We start from the raw sequence: 21,514 nt of genomic DNA, 5'->3' as shown, positions 1-21,514 counted from the left end.
ACAAATTCAGCAAAAAACCAAAAATCGCTTTAAAAAGTGGGCAAATGATGTGAACAGACACTTTGCAAAAGAAGACCTCCATGTGGCCAACAAGCATATGAAAACATGCTCAACATCACTAATCACTAGAGAAATGCAAATCAAAACCATAGCGAGATACCATCTCTCACCAGTCAGATGGCTATTATTAAAAAGTCAAAAAATTACAGATGCTGGTGAGGTTGCAGAGAAAATAGAACATTTATACGCTGCTGGTGGGAATGTAAATTAATTCAGCTATTGTGGAAAGCAGTGTGGCAATTTCTCAAAGAACTTAAAAAAAATTACCGTTTGACCCAGCAATTTCATTATTGGGTATATATCCCAAGAATTATAAATCATTCTACCATAAAGACACATGCACACGTATGTTCACCGCAGCACTATTCACAATAGCAAAGACGTGAAATCAATGTAAATACGCATCAACAGTAGAATGGATTTTTAAAAATGTACATATACACCATGGAATATTATGCAGCCATAGAAAAAGAATGAGATCATGTCCTTTGCAGCAAGATGAATGGAACTAGAGATCATTACCTTAAGTGAACTAATGCAGGAACAGAAAACCAAATACCGCATGTTCTCATTTATAAGTAGAAGCTAAATATTGAGAATACATCAACACAAAGAAGGGAACAACAGACAACAGGGTCTACTTGAGGGTGGAAGCTTGGAGAAGGGAGAGGATTGAAAAAGTACCTACCAGGTACTATGCTTATTTATATGGGTGATGAAATAATCTGTACACCAAATGCCTATGACATGCAATTTACCTATATAACAAACCTGCACATGTACCTAAAATAAAATGTTTAAAAATTATCATTGCGTATGTTAAAAGTCAAGGATCAGTGCTAAATGAATAGAAATACTAATTTATGTATTGATTTTGTCTTTTTGCATGTTAATTGAATGTAAAATTTCTAGAATTCAAAAATAATCTAAAACTTGTATCACCTTATATTAATCAGGGTTCCTAGGTATAAGCAGTATAAACTAATTGTGCTTAACTTGAGCTAATAATAAACTTACTAGAAAGATGCTAAGTGGTCCACAAAAATAATAGGCTGGATAACTAAGTTTATAAATTTTTCAGGAGCTAAGGGAGATTAAATTGAAAGAAAACACAAAGTCATACCAAAGTCATGTCTGGTTAAGTATTTCTGGACTCTTGTGGCCATTACTGTCACTAAACTTTTTACAATGATGCACTCACCACCAATGCCTGGTCCCATATACCACTTCCACTCAGTGGTGGGCCACTGCTGGTCACATCTAACTATATGACTTTGCAGATAGATAATGTCCCCTTTATAATAAGCAGCTTGTCACATGGTCATCTGATGGGTCATGGTCAGGCGTTCCACCATGGTCAGGTGTTTAGTATCTAAAAACGCCTAGAACTAGGCTAGAGCTATTTTATAGGAGGAGCATTGCTACCCTTTAAAAGGGCAGATTTTATGTTATGTAAACTGTATCTCAATAAAGCTGTCATTTAAAAAAAAAGCATTTCACAGCTAAGACATTTAATTTTTTGTTACGGTTACATTTTCTTTTGGGTGCAAGTTTTTTCTCTGGAGTTGGCAATCTCCTTACTTTTCTTTTGTTTGCCTAATTTCAATGATCCCATCATTAACTTATTCTCAAAATCTCTATCAGAGTTTATTCTCTCAGTACATTCAAATATATATTTTGTTTTTTATTACATATTCTGTTTCATAACTTTCTTAGTGCTTTAGCACTGTGTGTTTACATTGATTTCTGGTCAACTGAGATGTTTCATTTGTATGGGGGAATGTCTTAACCTTATGTCTTTCTTTAACTGGTATTGCTATTTTTTGTAACAAAGGGGTGCTCAATTAGATATTTTGCTCTATTCTCCAGCCCTCTCTCACCTTCCCACCCACAAGCCCTTGCTTTTTTGGATGCGCTAATTCAAATTAAAAATGTTTTTTATCATGAATATCTGTTAACATTTACAAATGTTTTTCTGTCTCTATTGAAATGATCATATGAATTTTTTCTTATAGTTTGCTATGTCGTAGACACTGATTGATTTTCCAAGGTTGAACCAATTTTGCCTTCCTAGAATAAACCCAGATTGGTCACCATGTAACATTATTTTTCACTTTATCACTTGATTGTTAATATTTTATTTAGGATTTTTAAATCTGTTTATGAGTGACATTGGCTTAAATGAGTTGGGAAGTTCTTCTTCTTCTTTTTTTTTTTGAGAGTTTATATAAGGTTGGAATTGTTTATGCCTTAAATGTTTAGTAGAATTTCACCAAGGAAGCCATCTGACATGGAGTTTTTTAGATACTTTAAATAACAAATTTAACTTAATAGATATAAGACTATTCCGATTTCTCTTCATTTGTGTGTTAGTTTTGATAAGTTGGTTTTTGTAGGAATTTTTTCAGTTCATGTAAACTTTCAAATTTATTGACATAATGTTTTTCATTACTTATTGTACTTTTTTTTATGCCACAATGTCCCTCCTTGAATTCCTGATTTTATAATGTGTGCCTTCTCTCTTTTTTCTTCATATTTTATCAATAATTTATTAATCTTGTTAGTCTTTTGAAGGACCAACTTTTTTTTTTTTTTAGACAGAGTCTTGCTCTGTCACCCAGGCTGGAGTGCAGTGGCCTGATCTCGGCTCACTGAAAGCTCCACCTCCTGGGTTCAAGCAGTTCTCATGCCTCAGCCTACCAAGTAGCTGGGATTACAGGCGTGCACCACCACACCCAGCAAATTTTTGTGTTTTCAGTGGCGATGGGGTTTCACCATGTTGGCCAGGCTGGTCTTGAACTCCTGACCTCAGGTGACCCGCCCACCTCAGCCTCCCAAAGTGATGGGATTACAGGCATGAGCCACCGCACCCCGCCAGGACCAACTTTTTGTTTCATTTTCTAATTCATTCATTTTATTCTCATGTTTATTGTTTCCTTTCTTCTACTTTTTTGGGATGTAATTGCTATTCTTTTTTTAACCTCTTGAAATGGTTACTTAGATTATTATTGTCAAACTTTTTTAATATATCATTTAAGGCTATTGATTTTCTTCTAATCATGGCTTTAGCTAAATTCCACAAATTTTGACATTTGATATTTCTATTAATGTGCATTTAAAAATACTATTTACTTTCCCTTGTGATTTCTTCTTTGGCCCATGGGCAATTTAGAATATTACAGCATAATTTCTAAGTATTTGGGCTTTATCTAATTTAGTTCCACTGTGGTCAGAAAATATACTGAATTAGTCACCTCACACTGCCATAACAAAATACCATAAGGGTGGCTTCAAAGACAGAACTTTATTTTCTCACAGTCTGGAGGCTGGAAAGTCCAAGACTAAAGGGTTCAGTTTTTGGTGAGGGCTCTCTTCCTGACTTTCAGACAGCAGATGTCTTGCTGTGTCCTCACATGGTGGAGAGAGAGCAAGCTCCCTAGTGTCTCTTTTTACAAAGGCACTAATCCCATCATGAGGGCACCACTCTCATGTCCCCATCTAACCCTAATTACCTCTCAAAGGTCCCATCTCTAAATACCATCATGCTGGGGTTTAGGGCTTCAACATTTGAATTTGTTGGTGACCCAGACCTTCAGACCACATCACAGACCCTGTATTGTTTTAATCTGTTGATTAATTTGCTTCTTTTTTACTTAGAATTTATACTTTCATTTAGGATTTAGGATATATAACCACATGCAAAAGTTTGCTTTATATATATCTGTCAGCTTTTGTGTTCAGATTTTTTCTAGCTTTATAATATGCATAAAATAAAATATTTTCATCTTCTTATTTTGGAACATTTAAGATAATATGGGAATTCACCTGTTTCTTGAAAATTTGTAGGACTTGACCACAAAACTAGTGAGGTCCAGTCCCTTTCTTGAATGGAACTTTTGTAATTCCTTAGAAAGTTATCTATTTTACCCATATTTTCAAATATATTATTAAATCTCCTATATTCTTATTAATGTCTGCCTTGTTAATATGCCAAGGGTTTAGCAAAGTATTTTAAAGATTTTAAATTTTTTAATTTTTTTGTCCATTTTTCCTATACTTCATAGCTCATGCTTTTTACAAGTTTATGTTTTATATTTGATCTCCATACTTGTATGATTATATTTTCATTGTGAAATTTTTCCTTTATAAATAAAACTTTTATTCTTTTGTCCTATTATATCTGCATTAAATACTATTTTTCATTTTCTTTTTATTTATACAAGTAGGAGGTGTTTATAATAGAAAATTAGAAAAGAGAAAAACTGAGAGTCATTTTTAGATTAAATACTAATTAATTTTTTCAGAGAAATAATATTTTTTCCAATATGAGTGCTTATTTTAATAAAAATCAGAGAAAAAATCAGCAAGAATAAAGAAAATAAAAATCCTATAGTTAGATATCATCACTGGCAACATTTTAATGAATAATTATTCAGATTTTTTTTGCATGCATTTATAAATGCATAAAAAATAGGATTATACTCTACAAATTATTTTATGACCTTTTCTTTTCTATTAAAATATATCATGACTGTATTTCTATGTTAATAACTATACATCTACTTTATTATTTTAATGGCTGCTAGCATTGTGCTGTATGAATGGACAATTATTTTCTGCTTTATTGTTAAACATTTATATGATTTCCTTCCATTTTGTAAAATGTAATTCAATTTAATTTTTGTGTGTGTGCTATTATTACACACTACCCTGGAGCCAGCATCCTTTTATGAACATTTTAAACATTTAAAAATGGTTTCCTCGTGATGTATCTCTACAGTAACTAGTGAAGAATTCATGTTTGCTAATTAAATATCCACAAATTAAAATAACCATAATGTGTAATTTTTCAGCCATCAGATGGGCAGAGACTTTTCTCAATGATATTCTCCAGTGTGGTTAGGGGTGTGGGCAACTAGGTGCTCTCAAATGCTTCTGGTGAGAGTGTAAATTGGGAGAATCTTCCTTGAAGGCAACTTGGAAATATGTGTCGAAAGCAGCTGCCCTGGTTTTTCATTTTTACAGATGTTTTATGAGAAAACCTGATTTTTCCAAGATCTTATTGGAAAGGAATCACATTATATATATGTTGTAAATCCAATCCTAACATTAAAGAATTTTCTTAGGGATATTCCAAATAATGAAGCCAGGTGCCCTGAAGATTTCCTGAAGTGTGCTTTTAAACATTTAAAATTTCTTTTGACACCTATATAAATCATCATTGCCTTGGGGCTCCATTCAAAACAAAACCAGGATTTTATTTTTGATATATAGTGGTAGGACAGGATGGGAACAGATCTGCTGCTTTTTACTCTGGACTTTCCCAAATGGGAAAGATCTTTAAACACTTTCCTGACATTTCTTGCCTTTAAATACTATATTTCTGTGTTTTAATTGCGTATATTGATGGAGATGCTGTGACTGTAGAATCTGTATACAGGGTGTGAAGTCTGGAAGCCCAGAGGAGAGCCTCACGTTGTTCATGCTCTGATGGTTGCACGTTGGTTTATTGGACTGTTCAACTTTCCCCACTTGTTTTCTGTTTTAGGTGGCATGTGGGCTCTTGGGGGCCCTGCTCAGCTACCTGTGGAGTTGGAATTCAGACCCGAGATGTGTACTGCCTGCACCCAGGGGAGACCCCTGCCCCTCCTGAGGAGTGCCGAGATGAAAAGCCCCATGCTTTACAAGCATGCAATCAGTTTGACTGCCCTCCTGGCTGGCACATTGAAGAATGGCAGCAGGTAGGGCAGGCTGGCCACTCCAGGGCCCTCTGTGATTGATTGTGAGAGGCCCTGCACTGCACTAACATAGAGTGGGCCAAGCCTGCCGCCTCACCCCCTCTTGTCTTCTTAGTGTTCCAGGACTTGTGGCGGGGGAACTCAGAATAGAAGAGTCACCTGTCGGCAGCTGCTAACGGATGGCAGCTTTTTGAATCTCTCAGATGAATTGTGCCAAGGACCCAAGGCATCGTCTCACAAGTCCTGTGCCAGGACAGACTGTCCTCCACATTTAGCTGTGGGAGACTGGTCGAAGGTAAGGGCCAGGCTCAACTTTATAGTCCCTTCTTTTCTGCCCCTCCTTTGTTTCAGCTTCTAAATATTTCCACAAGATCAGGCTGGAACTACTGTGAGATGAGTATGGGTCCTAGGGGGCCACATTTAAGGTGGTGCTCCCTCACTCTCGGGTTTGTGCAAGTTCCGTAGTCCAGGCCTGCACACAATGATTCATTTCCAGTTTTTACTCAGTATTATTCAAAGTGTTATCATCATCATTCTCCCAAACCAGCCCCTTCTTTTGGAACTACCAGGATCATAGTATCCCAGGATAAACTCAAAATCACTTTGGTTCCTCTCTTCCTTGTGTCCTTAATCATTCATTAAGCCCCGTCATTCCAACATTGTGAACATCTTCCATGCCTTAACTTCCTCTATGTTCTGTCACTTATGCTGTTAATTTTACCCTTCATCATGGCAAGCTTGAATTAGTGCAGTGAGTAGAATTCTAGCAGATCGTTTCAGTGCTGGCAGGGCTTGACCCAGTCTAGTAATGAAGCCTTATTTTTCAGGTGGGGGAAATTAAATCCCAATAGCTGAAGTAAGCTGCCTAAGCTCCACAGCTGGAAAAGTAGCAGAATCCACTTGTTTTGACTTTATTCCAAGAGTTCTTTCTGTTATATTACACTGCCCACTTGATCTTTCTGTATTACTCTCCCATCTCCAGACTAGCTAACATCCCATAGTGTTCCCATCACTGTGTCCATCAAGTCTCCAGCTTGTTCAGAATCTTCCATAAGTCTGATTGCTTGCAAAATCAAGTACAGTAGTCCCCGTTTATTCACAGGGAATACAGTCCAAGACCCCTGTGGATGCCTGAAACTGTGGATCATACTGAATTTTATATATCCTATTTTTTTTTTATCTGATAACTGAGAAGACTACTTAAGTGACTAATAGGCAGGTAGCATGGATGGAATGATTCATGTCCTGGGCAGATGGAGCAAGATGGTGAGAGATTTCATCACACTACTCAGAACGTCATGCAAACTAAAACTTACAAATTGTTTATTTCTGGAATGTTCTATTTAATATTTTTGGACCACAGTTAACTGTGGAAAGCAAAACCGTGGATAAGAAGGGACTATTGTATATATTCCCCAGAATAGCTGGTAGGGCCTTTCTTGCACTCATGGCTCTCTTACTCCAGTCCTTATTCTTCCAGCCCTTTGCTCCAGTCTTGCTGCATCGTTAACATCTGCAGGCTGAGATTTTAGCACAGATTCCAAAACAGATAATTAGTTATGTTATCAGTGTCTTGTAACCTTCAGACACTGCTAACTGGTATGTATCTTCTTGGAGTGGAGACCCAACCCCAACATCAGAACTAACCTCAAGAAATAAGGAAGGACAGTGAGTGACATTCACAAGCTGCTCTGAGTCCTAGGTTCAGTGCCAGGCATAGTCATGACCTGCTCCTCTCATATCATCCTACGATAGCCCCAGAAGCAGACGTTGTCTCCCTTTTTATAGATGAGAAAAACAGAGGTTCATTCAGATTAAGTAACTTGCCCAAGGACAGAGATAGATTCAAACCCAGGCCTGTGTGACCCAAAATTATTACACATGTATACACTCCTGTCTTTTATGCAAGAGAAAAGGCTTTTGAGTCCAACAGACCCATGCTGGTACCCCAGCTCTAAAGCCTAAATCTGGGTGGCCTTGTTAAATACACCTAACCTCTCTGAGCTTCCGTTTACTTTCGCTAAATGCAATGGTTCTTGTGAGGATAACATAAGATATTTGACATGGCAATGTCTAGTAGAGTAGGCTCCTCCCATTGCCCTTGATAGAAGGTCCACACTTCTGGCTGTAGGTTGGATTAACAGTATTTCTGTACATATATCCAGATGGGATTTTTCCTGTTTTAACTGTGTAGTTTTGTTAAGTGCTAGTATTTTAAAACTGTCTTAACTGAAAACCTACAGGTCATTATCCTCAATCAAGGCCACTGAAGGTCTACATAAACTTTCCCTGAAACCTCAGAAGAAGCCCAAGGAAAGAGATGAACCCATCTCTCCAGGGTCTACAGAGCAGGAGTTGCCCTAGGATCCAGCCACCAATACCCACTTCCTTTATCCAACTCACAAGCAGCTGGAGACAGTGCCAGTGGCCACAGCTCTCCCCGGAAAGTTGCCATACTATAGGTCAATGACTTGAGGGACAGGAGTCCCTCCTGCAGTCAGGTCCTAAACAAAGAGAAAGGACTGATCCAGGTGAGACCACCACCCCAAAGGAGGGTGGGAAGGACAGGTAGAAGGTCTGTCTGGAGAGCTTTGTGTGCAAAAGTGGGTTTGCTTAATTTTCCTCCTACTTGCACAAGGAACAATAGAAGGCCCAAGGGAGAATCATTCTTTTGGGAATTCCTTTGAGACTAGGTCAGGCAGTGGGGGCTGGGCAAAGGTGTTAGAGAGGTGGGTAGCCTGAGTAGGCTAGTGGGTAGGCAGTATTTATTCCATCACCCAGCTAAGCCCCAAGAGTGAAGTCTTACCTTGCCCCATTGTCAGGAGAGATGAAGGTTCCAGTTACTGTTTCCATAAAGTTAGGGACAGAAGGAAGGGCCACAATTTTGTGGGGAGAATCTTGGCATTGTGATGCGTGATTCTCCTTGCTACACTTAGTGTGGCCCAAGGACTAGTCAAATTGACATCAGCAGGGAACTTATAAGAAAAGAGGAATCTCAAGTCCCACCCAGACCTAAGGAATCAGAGTCTGCATTTCAACAAGATCCCTGGGTGTTGTAATGATACACTTGCAGTGTGAGAAGTGTTTCCTTACCTGCCTCTCATTCTTGTTTGGGTGAGTTAGCCCTTACATGTGTCCAAGGTAGGAATGGCCCTGGGTAGTGACTTCTTTGATCAAGTGCTGCCATAACCTAAAGGGAGGAGGCAAGAAAAGGGAAGAACAGCAAAGGGGCAGATATTGAGGAGGAGAAACCAGACAGCTTGTTTCTGGATGCAGCGAGGGAGCACCTAGAACCACTGCCAAGCTCTAAAATACCCCACTTTGCTTCTGTCCTTGCTTCTTTCCTCTAAGAACAAACAGGCCTTCACAGTTCTATCCTGCCTGGTGGAACAAACGGTTGTCACTGGTGTCTTAGAGTGGAGGCTAGTGGTGACATCACCACTTTCCTCCGTGTCCGCTCTCTCAGTGAATAATTGAATTTACAGTTGCCAGTTGCGTATCACTAAAGTAACACCATTGCACATCTATGTGGGCCCACTTGTGTGTCTTTGCTCTTGTGGCTTTCAAATCCTTGGTCCAACTGTAAGGTTTCCTCTTCTGTGAAGTTTTCCACTTCCTAAAGTCACCCAGCATTTCCTACTTTTAAATCACAGTGACCCTAATTTTTACTGTTTTGCAATGGTAGCTATTTCCTGAGCATCCACATGGTCTTCCCATCTGGTTTATATTGTCCTTGAGGCCAGTGGCCATGGGATTGCCAACAGGTCCTCCAGTTGTTCAGAGCTCTAAGCAAGTAAATACTATTCCTCAACAGTCTTTGCAAAGTCAGAGAAAATCCAAAGTGGTGTTGAAATAGTGATCTTTAGAAGAGCTCAGGTCTGCTAACACAGGAGAGGCAGATCATTCATTGGAGGGGTTTTTGTTGAGACAAAGAAGAAAAGGAAACTTAAGAGGAGGCTACCCATGTGAGCTGGTTTGGACTGGAGGCTGTTTAGTTTCATAGGCAACCATTCATCAGGGCAAAGAGCAAGCTCTTCTGTGCTGCAAGAGGTCAGCCCAAACTCAAACAAGACACTCTGGCTTCCAGTCATGACCTCACATCTAGGAAGCCCCTATCTGGGAGGAAGAGCAAGCGTATACACACGCACAAGAAAACAGAGGCAGCCTCAGCCTGTGACACCAAAAGCCATTGGTGAGGCTTGAGCTCAGTCAGGCTCACAACCTGTTGCACAGAAATTTTAGTTTTCTACTGGATGGAGCTTTCTCCTGTTAGTTAAAATTTCCTCTCATCAGAGTTGCCTTTTTTTTTTTTTTTGGCAGAGACTCTGATACCAAATTGCCACCCTTCTTAAAGCTTCCTGCCAAACTAGTCCTTCTGCCATGGGATGGCTCACCTGGGGGCAGCCATCCATTTTGTGGTTCTGGATAAGGTCCTTCCACGTTGAAACTGGCCACTAACCCTGGACACAGAAAGGCTGAGCAGCCACGCCAGAATTTCCATTCTTCATGGAGCCAGGCCTCTGGCTTGCAGCCAGAATCTTCCTCTTCCCCGACACTAGCTCTATTCATGACATGTTTAAGCTCTGTCCATTCATTGGCTTATGAGTTTGCCTTGGTTCCTTAGATCTGGACCAAGCCTTAGGCAGAAAGGAGCCTTCAGTTCTAACACTGCTTTTGAAGTTATAAGAAAGGAGCATTGACTCATATCAGGCAATCTTCCCAAATGGTGAATTTCTGTGATCCACATACCCCTTGTAGCCTGTTTTGTGTCCCACCTCTTGGCTGAAATAGCCTCCTTTATTTTCTGTACTTTGATGGAACATTTGATTATTTTGTTTATCTTCACCTTTTTCCTTCATCATGTTTCTTGGTGTTTTTATTTTTTCTACTTATCTGACTATGTCTTTTCTGTTGGCTTCTCTTCTTCCAAATCTCAAAAAGCCCAATATTTGATCCTTTGATTTCCATTGCTACACTTTTCCACTGTGGTTGATTCTGTGTCCTGAATTCTTTAACTCCCATGGGTGATTTTCAATCTCCAGAAAGTCTCTAACCTTCTAACCATGTCTCCAGCTCTCCATCTAGTTTATATCCTATCGTGGGAAAGCAAAGGGACAGCCTCTTCACTCTCTCCCAACCACTTCTGCCCACTTCCTGTCTCTGTCCATGTACCACTGTCTTCCAACACTTATGATCATCTCTGAGTTCTTCACCTCCTATATTGTTATTCGTATCTGCCAACTCTTCAACTCTTGAACTATTAATATATCTAATATGCTAAGTAAAAAGGAAAATATCTCTATAACTGAAAAATGTTATAAAGAACAACCCAAGATATGTCCAGGATACATGGATTTTAAAATATGGCATTCCCCGATTTTCCATAGAACTATTAATTACAGCTCGTGAAGGAAGTAGTGTGTTGAAGTCAGTTCTTACTGGCCAGTGAGAACCACTTATGATCTCTTCCCAACTTGTGCTCAGTCACATAGGGTTGATAGCTGGAAATCAGCCATGATGGGAGTATTTACACCACAGAAACTGGCAAAACCATCATGGCTATTTCCTCCAAGAACATGTTTTGAAACATTTGCCAGCACACAAGTGCACAAAAGCTTATTTACACACACACACACACACACACACACACACACAGTTATGAATGAAACACTTTCAGCTTATCGATGGTGCTTAGGATGGAAGTGCCCTCAAGTAGCTCCCATCTCTGAGCTCTTTGATACAAAGTCTAAGAAACTTGATTGGGCTTCCTTAAGACATTTTTTATCTTTATCTTCATAACTGGTGTTTCTTGGGGCCAGGAAATATCAGACCTCTGGGTGAAGATACATTCTATGAATCATTATCCTACAGATTTAATTTGGTCTTGATCGAAGGTTGTTGATCTAAATGCATTAACTGTATGTTCAGATATTCTTTCTGTGAATAAAAGACCAGTTCAGCTCTTAAGGTTTATTATAAAACTCTTCTTTTACTCATTTTTATTATGTGTTATTAATTATGAGTTTTTTATTATGAATCACTAGGCAGATAACAATTCTTTTTGAATTTTTTTATTTTTAATTTGTGTGGGTATATAGTAAGTATATATTTTTATGGGGTACATGAGATACTTTGAAACAGTTATGCAATGTGTAAGAATCACAAAATGGAGAATGGGGTATCCATCCCCTCAAGCATTTATCCTTTGTATAATAAACAATCCAAATTATATTATTTTAATTATTTTAAAAAATTCAATTGAATTGTTTTTGGATATAGTCTCCCTGTTGTGCTAGCAAATACTAGGTCTTACTCATTCTTTCTAACTATTTTTTGTACTCATTAACCATCCCCACATCCCTGCCCAACTACCCTACCCAGCCTTTGATAACCATCCTTCTACTCTCTATCTCCATGAGTTAATTATTTTAATTTTTAGCTCCCACAAATAAGTGAGAACATGTGATGTTTGTCTTTCTGTGCCTGGCTTATTTAACTTAACATAATGACCTTCAGTTCCATCCATGTTGTTGCAAATGATAGGATCTCATTCTTTTTTATGGCTGAATAGTACTCCATTGTGTATATGTACCACCTTTTCTTTATCCATTAGTCTGCTGACGGACACTTAGGTTGTTTCCATATCTTGGCTATTATGAATACGGCTGTGGTATACATGGGATTATGGATAGCTCTTTAGTATCTGATTTTCCTTTCTTTTTGGTATATACCTAGGAGTGAGATTTCTAGATCATATGGTAGCTCTATTTTTAGTTTTTTGAGGAACCTCCAAACTGTTCTCCATAGTAGTTGTTTTAATTAACATTCCCACCAACAATGTACAAGGGTTCCCTTTTCTCCACATCCCTGCCAACATTTGTTATTGCCTGTCTTTTAGATAACAGCCATTTTAACTGGAGTGAGATGATATCTCATTGTAGTTCTGATTCGCATTTCTCTGGTGATCATTGATGTTGATCACCTTGTCATATGCCTGCTTGCCCTTTGTTTGTCTTCTTTGATAAATGTCTATTCAGATCTTTTCCCATTTTTAAACTGGATTATTAGATTTTTTTCCCTATAGAGTTGTGTGAGCCCCTTATATGTTCTGGTTCTTAAACCTTTGTCAGATGGGTAATCTTCAGATATTTTCTCCAATTCTGTAGGTTGTGTCTACTTTGTTGATTGTTTTATTTGCCGTGTAGAAGCTTTTTAACTTCATGTGATCCCATTTGTCCATTTTTACTTTGCCTGTGCTCGTGGGGTATTAATCAAGAAATATTTGCCCAGAGCAGTGTCCTGAAAAGTTTCCCCAACGTTTTCTTGTAGCAGTTTCTTAGTTGAGGTCTTAAACTTAAGGCTTTAATCCATTTTGATTTGATTTTTGTATATATTAAGAGAGAGGGGTCTAGTTTTACTCTTCTGCATATGGATATCCAGTTTTCCCAGCATCATTTATTGAAGAGATTGTCCTTTCCCCAATGTATGATCTTGGCACCATTGTCAAAAATGAGTTCACTGTAGATCTATGGATTTATCTCTGGGATCTCTACTCTGTTCCATTGGTCTATGTGTCTGTTTTTATACCAGTACTATGCTGTTTTGGTTACTATTATCTCTGTAGCATAATTTGAAGTCAGATAATGTGATTCCTCCAGTTTTGTTCTTTTTAGTCAGGATAGCTTGGGCTATTCTGGGTCTTTTGTTGTTCTTTATAAATTTTAGGATTTTTTTATTTCTGTGAAAAATGTCATTGATATTTTGATAGGGATTGCATTGAATCTGTAGATCGCTTTGGGTGGTATGGACATTGCAACAGTATTGATTCTTCCAACCCATGAACATGGAATATCTTTCCATTTTTTATAGTCCTCTTCAATTTCTTTCATCAATGTTTTATAGTTTTCATTATAGAGATCTCTCACTTCTTTGGTTAAGTTGATTACTTGGTATTTCATTTTATTTGTAGCTATTGTAAATGGGACTACTTTCTTGATTTTTTTGATTGTTTGCTGTTGGCTTATAGAAATGCTACTGATATTTGTATGTTAATTTTGTATCCTGCAACTTTACTGAATTTGTTTATCAGTTCTAATAGTTTTTTGGTGGAGTCTTTAGGTTTTTCCAAATGTAAGATCATATCATCTGGGAACAGAGATAATTTGACTTCTTCGTTTCCAATTTGGATGCCCTTTATTTCTTTTCTTTTCTTTTCTTTTTTTCTTTTCTTTTTTTTTTTTTGCCTGATTCCTCTAACTAGGACTACTAGGACTATGTTGAATAACAGTGGCGAAAGTGAGCATCCTTGTCTTTTTCCAGATATTACAGGAAAAGCCTTCAGTTTTTCCCCATTCAGTATGATACTAGCTGTGGGTCTGTCATACATGGCTTTCATTGTGTTGAGGTATGTTTCTTCTATACTCCTTTTTTTTAGGATTTTTGTCATGAAGGGATGTTAAATTTTATCACGTGCTTGTTTGGCATTAATTAAAATGATCATATGGTTTTGTTCTTCATTCTGTTGATATGATGTATTACATTGATTGATTTCCATGTGTTAAGCCATCCTTGCATCCCTGAGATAAATCCCTCTTGGTCATGATGAATGATCTTTTACTGTGTTGTTGAAATCAATATGCTGATATTTTGTTGAGAATTTTTGCATCAGTGTTCATCAGGCCCTGTAGTTTTCTTTTTCTCTTTTTGATGTGTTTTTGTCTGGTTTTGGTATCAGATCAATACTGGCCTGATAGAATGAGTTTGGAAGTATTCTATCCTCCACTATCTTTCAGAACAGTTCGAGTAAGATTGGTCTTAGTTCTTTAAATGTTGGTAGAAACCATCAGTGGAGTCATTGGGTCTCAGGCTTTTCTTTACTGGGAGACATTTTATTATGGCTTTGATCTTGTTAACTTGTTATTGGTCTGTTCAGGTTTTGGATTTTTTCATGGTTCAATCTGGGTAGGTTGTATGTGTCTAGGAATTTAGCCATTTCTTCTAAATTTTCTAATTTATTGATATGTAATTGCCATAGTAGCCACTAATGATCCTTTGAATTTTGCAGTATCAGTTCTAATGTCTTCTTTTCCATCTCTGATTTAATTTATTGGGGTGTTCTCTCTTGTTTTCTTAGTCTGGCAAGAAGTTTGTCGATTTTATTTATGTTTTCAAAAAACCAACTTTTTGGTTCATTGATCATTTGTATCGTATTTCTTCTACTAATTTTGGGTTGTTTTGCTCTTGATTTTCTAGCTAAGATGTATTGTTAGGTTGTTTACTTGAAGTTTTTCTTCTTTTTTGATGTAGGCATTTATAGCTATAAATGTCCCTCTTAGTATTGCTTTCACTGTATCTCATAGGTTTTGGTATGTTGTGCTTCCATTATCATTTGTTTTAAGAAAATTTTCAATTTCCTTCTTAATTTCTTTATTGACCCACTTGTCATTCAGGAGCATATTGTTTAAATTCCATGTATTTGTACATTTTCCAAAATTTCTCTCGTTATTGATTTCTAATTTCATTCCATTGTGGTCAGAAAAGGTGCTTGATGTCATTTCAGTTTTTTGAGTGTTTTAAGACTTCTGTAGGGCTGAACATATGGTCTATTTTTGAGAATAATCCATGTGCTGAAGAGAAGAATGTGTATTCTGCAGCCACTGAATGGAATGTTCTGTATCTATTGCCCTATAGTGTAGATTAAATTGGATGGTTCTTTGTTGGTTTTCGGCCTGGAAGATCTGTCCATTGTTTAAAATGGGATGTTGAAGACTCAAGCTATTTATTGTATTGAGGCCTATATCTCTATATGGCTTTGATAATATTTGTTTTATATATCTGAGTGCTCCAGTGTTTAGTGCATATATGTTTACAATTGTTATATCCCGCCAGGCGTGGTAGCAAGCACCTGTAATCCCAGCTACTTGGGAGGTTGAGGTGGGAGAATCACTTGAACCTGGAAGGTGGTGGTTGTAGTGAGCCAAGATCATGCCACTGCACTCCAGCCTGGGCGACAGAGTAAGATTCCACCTAAAAAAAAAAAAAAAGAAAAAAACATTGTTATATCCCCTTCCTGAATTGACCCCTCTATAAATTAAACAATGACATTCTTTGCCTGTTCTTACAGTTTTTGCCTTGAAATCTATTTTGTCTGATATAAGCATAGCACTACTGCTGTTTTTGGGGTTCCATTGGCATGGAACATCTAACTCCATCCCTTTATTTTCAGTCTATGTGTATCTTTATAGGTGAAATGTGCTTCTTGTAGGTAGGCAACAGATCAATGGCTCTTGTTTTTTCATCCATTCAGCCTTTCTGTGCCTTTTGATTGGGGAGTTTAGTCCATTTACATTAAGTGTTACTATTGATAAGTAGGGACTTTCTCCTGCCATTTTGTTATTTGTTTTCCGTTTGTTTTGCAGTCTTCTCTTTCTTCTTTCCTTCCTTCCTGTTTTCTTTTTAGTACAGGTGATTTTTTTCTGGTGGTATGACTTAATTTCTTGCTTTTTATTTTTTCTGTATCCATCGTATGGTTTTTGATTTGAGATTACCATGAGGCTTGCACATACTATCTTATATCCCATTATATTAAACTGATGACAACTTAACACATTGTGTAAACAAACACACAAAAAGAAAACTAATGAAAACTCTATACTTTTACTTTGTCCTCTCACTTATTAACTTTTTGTTTCTCTTTATGTTTTATTGTGCTATCCTGGCTTGAAAGTTGTTGTATTTATTATTTTTTGATTGGTTCATCATTTAGACTTTCTACTTAAGATTAGTTTTGACACCACAATCACAGTGTTATAATATTCCATGATTTTCTGTGTACTTACTATTACCAGTGAGTTTTGTACCTTCAGGTGATTTCTTCTTGCTTATTAATATCCTTTTATTTCAAACTGAAGAGCTCCCTTTAGCATTTCTTATAGGACAGGTCTGGTGTTAATAAAATCCCTCAGCTTTTGTTTGTCTGGGAAGACCTTTATTTCTCCTTAATGCTTGAAGGATATTTTCACTGGATATACTATTCTAGGGTAAAAGTTTTGTTCCTTCAGCACTTTAAATATGTCATGCCACTCTCTCCTGACCTTTAAGGTTTCCACTGAAAAGTCTGTTGCCAGACTTATTAGAACCCCATTGTGTGTTATTTGTTTCTTTTCTCTTTTTGCTTTTATGGTATTTACCCTTGACCTTTGGGAGTTTGACTATTAAATTCCTTGAGGTAGTCCTCTTTGCACTAAGTATGCTTGGTATTATATAACCTTCTTGCACTTGAATGTTAATATCTTTCTCTAGGTTTGGGAAGTTCTCTGATATCCCTTTGAATAATTTTTCTACCCCTATCGCTTTCTCTACCTCCTCTTTAAGACTAATAACTCTTAGATTTGCCCCTTCGGGGTTATTTTCTAAATCTTGTAGGCATGCTTCATTATTTTTTATTCTTTTTTCTTTTGTCTCCTCTAACTGTATTTTAAAATACCCTGTTTTCAGGCTCACCAGTTCTTTCTTCTGGTTGATCAGTTCTGCTGCCAAGAGACTCTGATACATTCTTCAGTATGTCAATTGTATTTTTTAAATCTAGAATTTCTGCTTGGTTTTAAAAATTAATCTCTTTGTTAAATTTATCTGATAGAATTCTGAATTCCTTTTCCATATTGTCTTGAATTTGTTTGAGTTTCCTCAAAATGGATATTTTGAATTCTCTGTCATGTATCTCTGTCACTCCAGGATTGGTCCCTGGTGCCTGATGTAGTTCATTTGGTGAAGTCATGTTTTCCTATAGATGTCCTTTGGTGTCTGGGCATTGAATAATTATGTATTTATTGTAGTCTTCACAATCTGGGCTTTACAGTCTATGCCTGTCCTTGTTGGGAAAGCTTTCCAAGTATTCAAAGGGACTTGGGCCCCAAGCCCAGTAACACTGTGCTTCATGTACACTCATAGAGATATCACTTTGGTGGTCTTGGATAAGATCCAGAAGCATTCTCTGGATTAGCAGGAAGAGACTCTTGTTCTCTTCCTTTACTTTCTCCCAGACAAACAGCATCTCTCTGCCTCTGTCTCTGTCTCTGTCTCTGTCTCTCTCTCTCTGTCTCTGTCTCTGTCTCTCTCTCTCTCTCTGCTGAGCCACCTGGAGCTGGGATTGGGGTGATGCAAGCACCCCTATGGCTACCAACACTGGAACTGCCCTGGGTCAGACCTGAAGCCAGAATAGCACTGGGTTTCACCCAAGACCCACTGCAGCCACTATCTGGTTACTGCCTATGTTCACTCAAGGCCCTAGGGCTACAGTCAGCAAGAGTTGAAGCCATCCGGGCTTATGTCCTTCCCTTCAGGCTTATGTCCTTCCCTTCAGGCTTATGTTCTTCCCTTCAGGGAGGCAAGTTCTTTCAGGCCCTGGGCATGTCCAGAGATACTTTCTGAGAGCCAGGGATTTAAGTCAAAAACCTTAGAAATCTACCTGGTATCCTATTACTCTGTGGCTAAGCTGCCACTGAAACCATACAACAAAATCCTTCCCCCTCTTCCCTCCCCTTTCCACAGGCAGAGGAGCTCTCCCCATGGCCATCATCATCAGCAGTCCGTAGAGAGTTCTGCCAGGCTACCATTGCTGATCACTTAATGCCTAGGGGCTCTTCAGCCAGCTTGTGAATGCTGCCAAACCTGGGATTCACCCTTCAGGATAGTAGGCTCCCACCTCTGGCCCAGGGAAGGTGCAGAAATGCTGTCCGAAAGCCTAGGCCTGAACTCAGGGACCCCTGAAGCCCACTAGATACTCTATCCACTGTGCTGAGCTGTTACCCGAAGCCAGCATATCTCAAAGTCTCATCCAATGCCCATGACATACTAACTGGATATCACTTTTGGTTATTCAGGGCCCAAGGGCTCTTTAGTTAGCAGATAATTAATCCTGCCAGGACTTGGTCTTTCTCTTCAAGGCAGTGGGTTCCCTTCTGGCCCAGGGTGTGTCTAGAAATGTCACCCAGGAGCTAGGACCTGGCATTGGGGCTTCACGACTCTGCCCAGTGCACTATCTGTGGCTGAGCTTGTATCCAAGATGCAAGACAAAGTACAAAGTCCTCTTGACTGGTCTCTCTCCTCTCCTCAAGCAGAAGGAAGGAGTCGCTTTCATTGCTACAAGCTGTGCTGCTTGGGGTTGAGGGAGGGGTAGTGCAGGTACTTCCCCAGCTGCCCCATCTGGTGTGTCACTAGATCACACACTGCCCCAGTCCACTGGCTCTAACCCCAGAACACCATCAGACTTGCCTAAGAATCTGAGTCCTTCCTAGACTGCCTTTCAAGTTCACTTAGGACTGCACAGCACCTTAGCCCATGGTGGTGAGACTGCTGAAACTCAGGCTCCGGCCACTGGAATAGGCACTTCCCCTCTGGCTAGGGCTGGTCCAGATGCTGTCTCTGTGGGTGTCAGCTGAGTTCAACACGGTTTCACTTCCCACTGTGACAGGGCAGCACTGAGTTCAATGCAAAGTCCCCCAGTTGCTGTGCTCTCCCTCCCTGAAGTGCACAGATTCTCTCTCCGTGCCATGCAGCCACTGCCAGGGAATGGGGAAGGGGTGGTGTTGGTGATTTAAGACCATCTTTTCTGCTTTCTTCAGTGCCTCTTTCAGTGATAAGAAATTAAAAACAAGTACTGTGATGGCTCACCCAATTTTTAGTTCTTATGAAGGTGCTTTTTTGTTTGCAGATAATTGTTTAAATTTAGTTTTCCTGTGGTAGTGGGAGTAGGGGGATGATCAATGTAGCCTTCTATTCTGCCATCTTGCTCTGCCCTTTTTGCTAAGCACTCTTCTACTGGAATAATAGTGTCTTTTTAGACTGAATCTGACAGTTTACTCTTATATTATGACCCATCCAAAATATGCCCAGTGGATTCAAATTCATGTAGTTCTATCTGTTCCATGTGTTTTAAATTACACACACACACCGCACAGGCACACACACACGCGCGCATAACCTGAATACACTTTATTTTCCTGACCCAAAGTAACTGCCAGAGGGGAAGACCCATTTCTGCACATGTTTGTATCCCACTTGGTGCTTGGTAAACACTTTTTGGCTGAAGTATAAAGATTTATAAAAGCTTCTTCTACTCTAAATAGGCCTATTTCCATAGCCTTACAAACTCACTCATTTAATCAACATTTACTGAGCATTGCTATGTTGATTACCCTAGGCACCAGGAATCAGAGACAACTAAGAATAGTTTTCAGTGAGCTCACTGTTTAATAAGGCAGGCAGAAGAAATGACATTTACAACCATGTAAAAATTGCCCAATAAAGGTGTTCTGTCTACAGAGCTATATGAAAATTGAAGGGAAACGTCTAAGTCTGCCTGGGTCCCTGGAAAGTGTTGCATAAGATGCAGCTTTGGAGTTGCGTCTTAAGAGATGAGTGCAAACTGTGTGGAAATGAGACAGAGGGGTGTTCTAGCGTGACAAGAGTGTATATAAAGGTACAGATTTGGGAGAGTTTATCAGTCTTGTGTGGCTTGAGAACAGGATGCACTGAGTAAGTGCTGGTAGGTGAGATGGAAAGGAGAGATTACAGCTGGATTGTGAAGGCTTTAGGGTATTGGATTTATCCCTACAGTCATTGAGAGCATGTTGGAAGGTGTTTGAATGGGGAAGTAAAATGTAAGGTTTTAGACATATAATTCTGGCTGCACTATGGATAAGGTATTAGAGGAAGAAGGAATTGAAGCTTGAAAAACCTTGTTAGATGGTGATTGGAATAAAATCAGTGAAAGAGAATGAAGAAGCAGTTGGGATAGAGAGTAGTAAGTGGTTTTGAACAATATGTAGGAGATTTAACTGACATATTTGGCAATTGAATTGACAGGACATGAGCAAAAAAGAGGAGTGTTTTATATTTTTGTCCTGGGAAGCTAATGAATGAGATGACATTAATTTTAAAATTAATTAGAAAGAAGAAGCATATTCAGAAAGTGACTTGAAAGGGAGAGAAAAATGGCTTATTTTAGACATACATGTAGTTTGAGAGTCTATAAAGGTATCAATAAAGAATTACAGCTCAGAAAAGATCTGCATTAAAGTTATAATTGTGTGAATCATCAACACATATGTGGTAGTTGAAACCATGGAAGATGACTACCATGATATCTAAAAGTATATTATTGACAGTAGTCCCTTTAAAAATTATTTGAAGGCTTCTAGTGAAGCAAAATCATGGTAGTAGCATAGTTACTATTCCCAAATCCCTCATTAAAAAACAAAAAGCAGAGCAATTAGGAATGCAGAAGGAAAGGAAAAACAACAGAGGTAATTTTAACAAAAGTAATATAAGTAGGTGAGGCCAAACCACACAGTGCAGACACTGTTCAGAAATGGCAGAATTAGCAGCTGGGCAGCGATAAAAAAGAGGAGAGACAGGGCCAAGAGTTGTGGAACACAGATGTCAGGAATAAATAGCATGACAAGAAAATGATCCTACTCTGAGTAGAACCCTCAGCAAATAGGTCTGAGACCAATCAGCCAAATTGAGGAAGGACTCCAGAGTGTGATTGGTTCCAGAGTGTGATTGGATGCAAGAAAGATCGTGCAGAACCACTAAAGGGCTTAAGAAGTGCCCAAGAAAAGTTGTCAGAATTATAATCCAAGTGGAGAAGGAACACAAGAGGTAAAGGAAAGAGATGTTCAGATCCTTGGGAGTTGGGGAGTCCAGAGATACAA

The 21,514-nt window shown here is 38.6% G+C and overlaps 1 protein-coding gene across 1 annotated transcript in view; it reads left to right on the top strand.

Moving 5' to 3' along the window:
• ADAMTSL3 (ADAMTS like 3) overlaps window positions 1–21,514 on the top strand; it is a 386,012-nt gene that overhangs the window by 282,691 nt on the left and 81,807 nt on the right. The window contains exons 18-19 of the mRNA XM_055098263.2: window positions 5,609–5,801; window positions 5,914–6,093. Coding sequence (XP_054954238.2) covers window positions 5,609–5,801; window positions 5,914–6,093 — 373 coding nt within the window. The remainder of the gene's footprint in view (window positions 1–5,608; window positions 5,802–5,913; window positions 6,094–21,514) is intronic.

This window comes from Pan paniscus, chromosome 16, assembly GCF_029289425.2.
Source record: "Pan paniscus chromosome 16, NHGRI_mPanPan1-v2.0_pri, whole genome shotgun sequence".
In the NCBI taxonomy this organism is placed as follows: Eukaryota; Metazoa; Chordata; class Mammalia; order Primates; family Hominidae; genus Pan; species Pan paniscus.
Note: the sequence above shows the minus strand (reverse complement) of the source record. Positions and strands in the feature narration are given on the sequence as shown.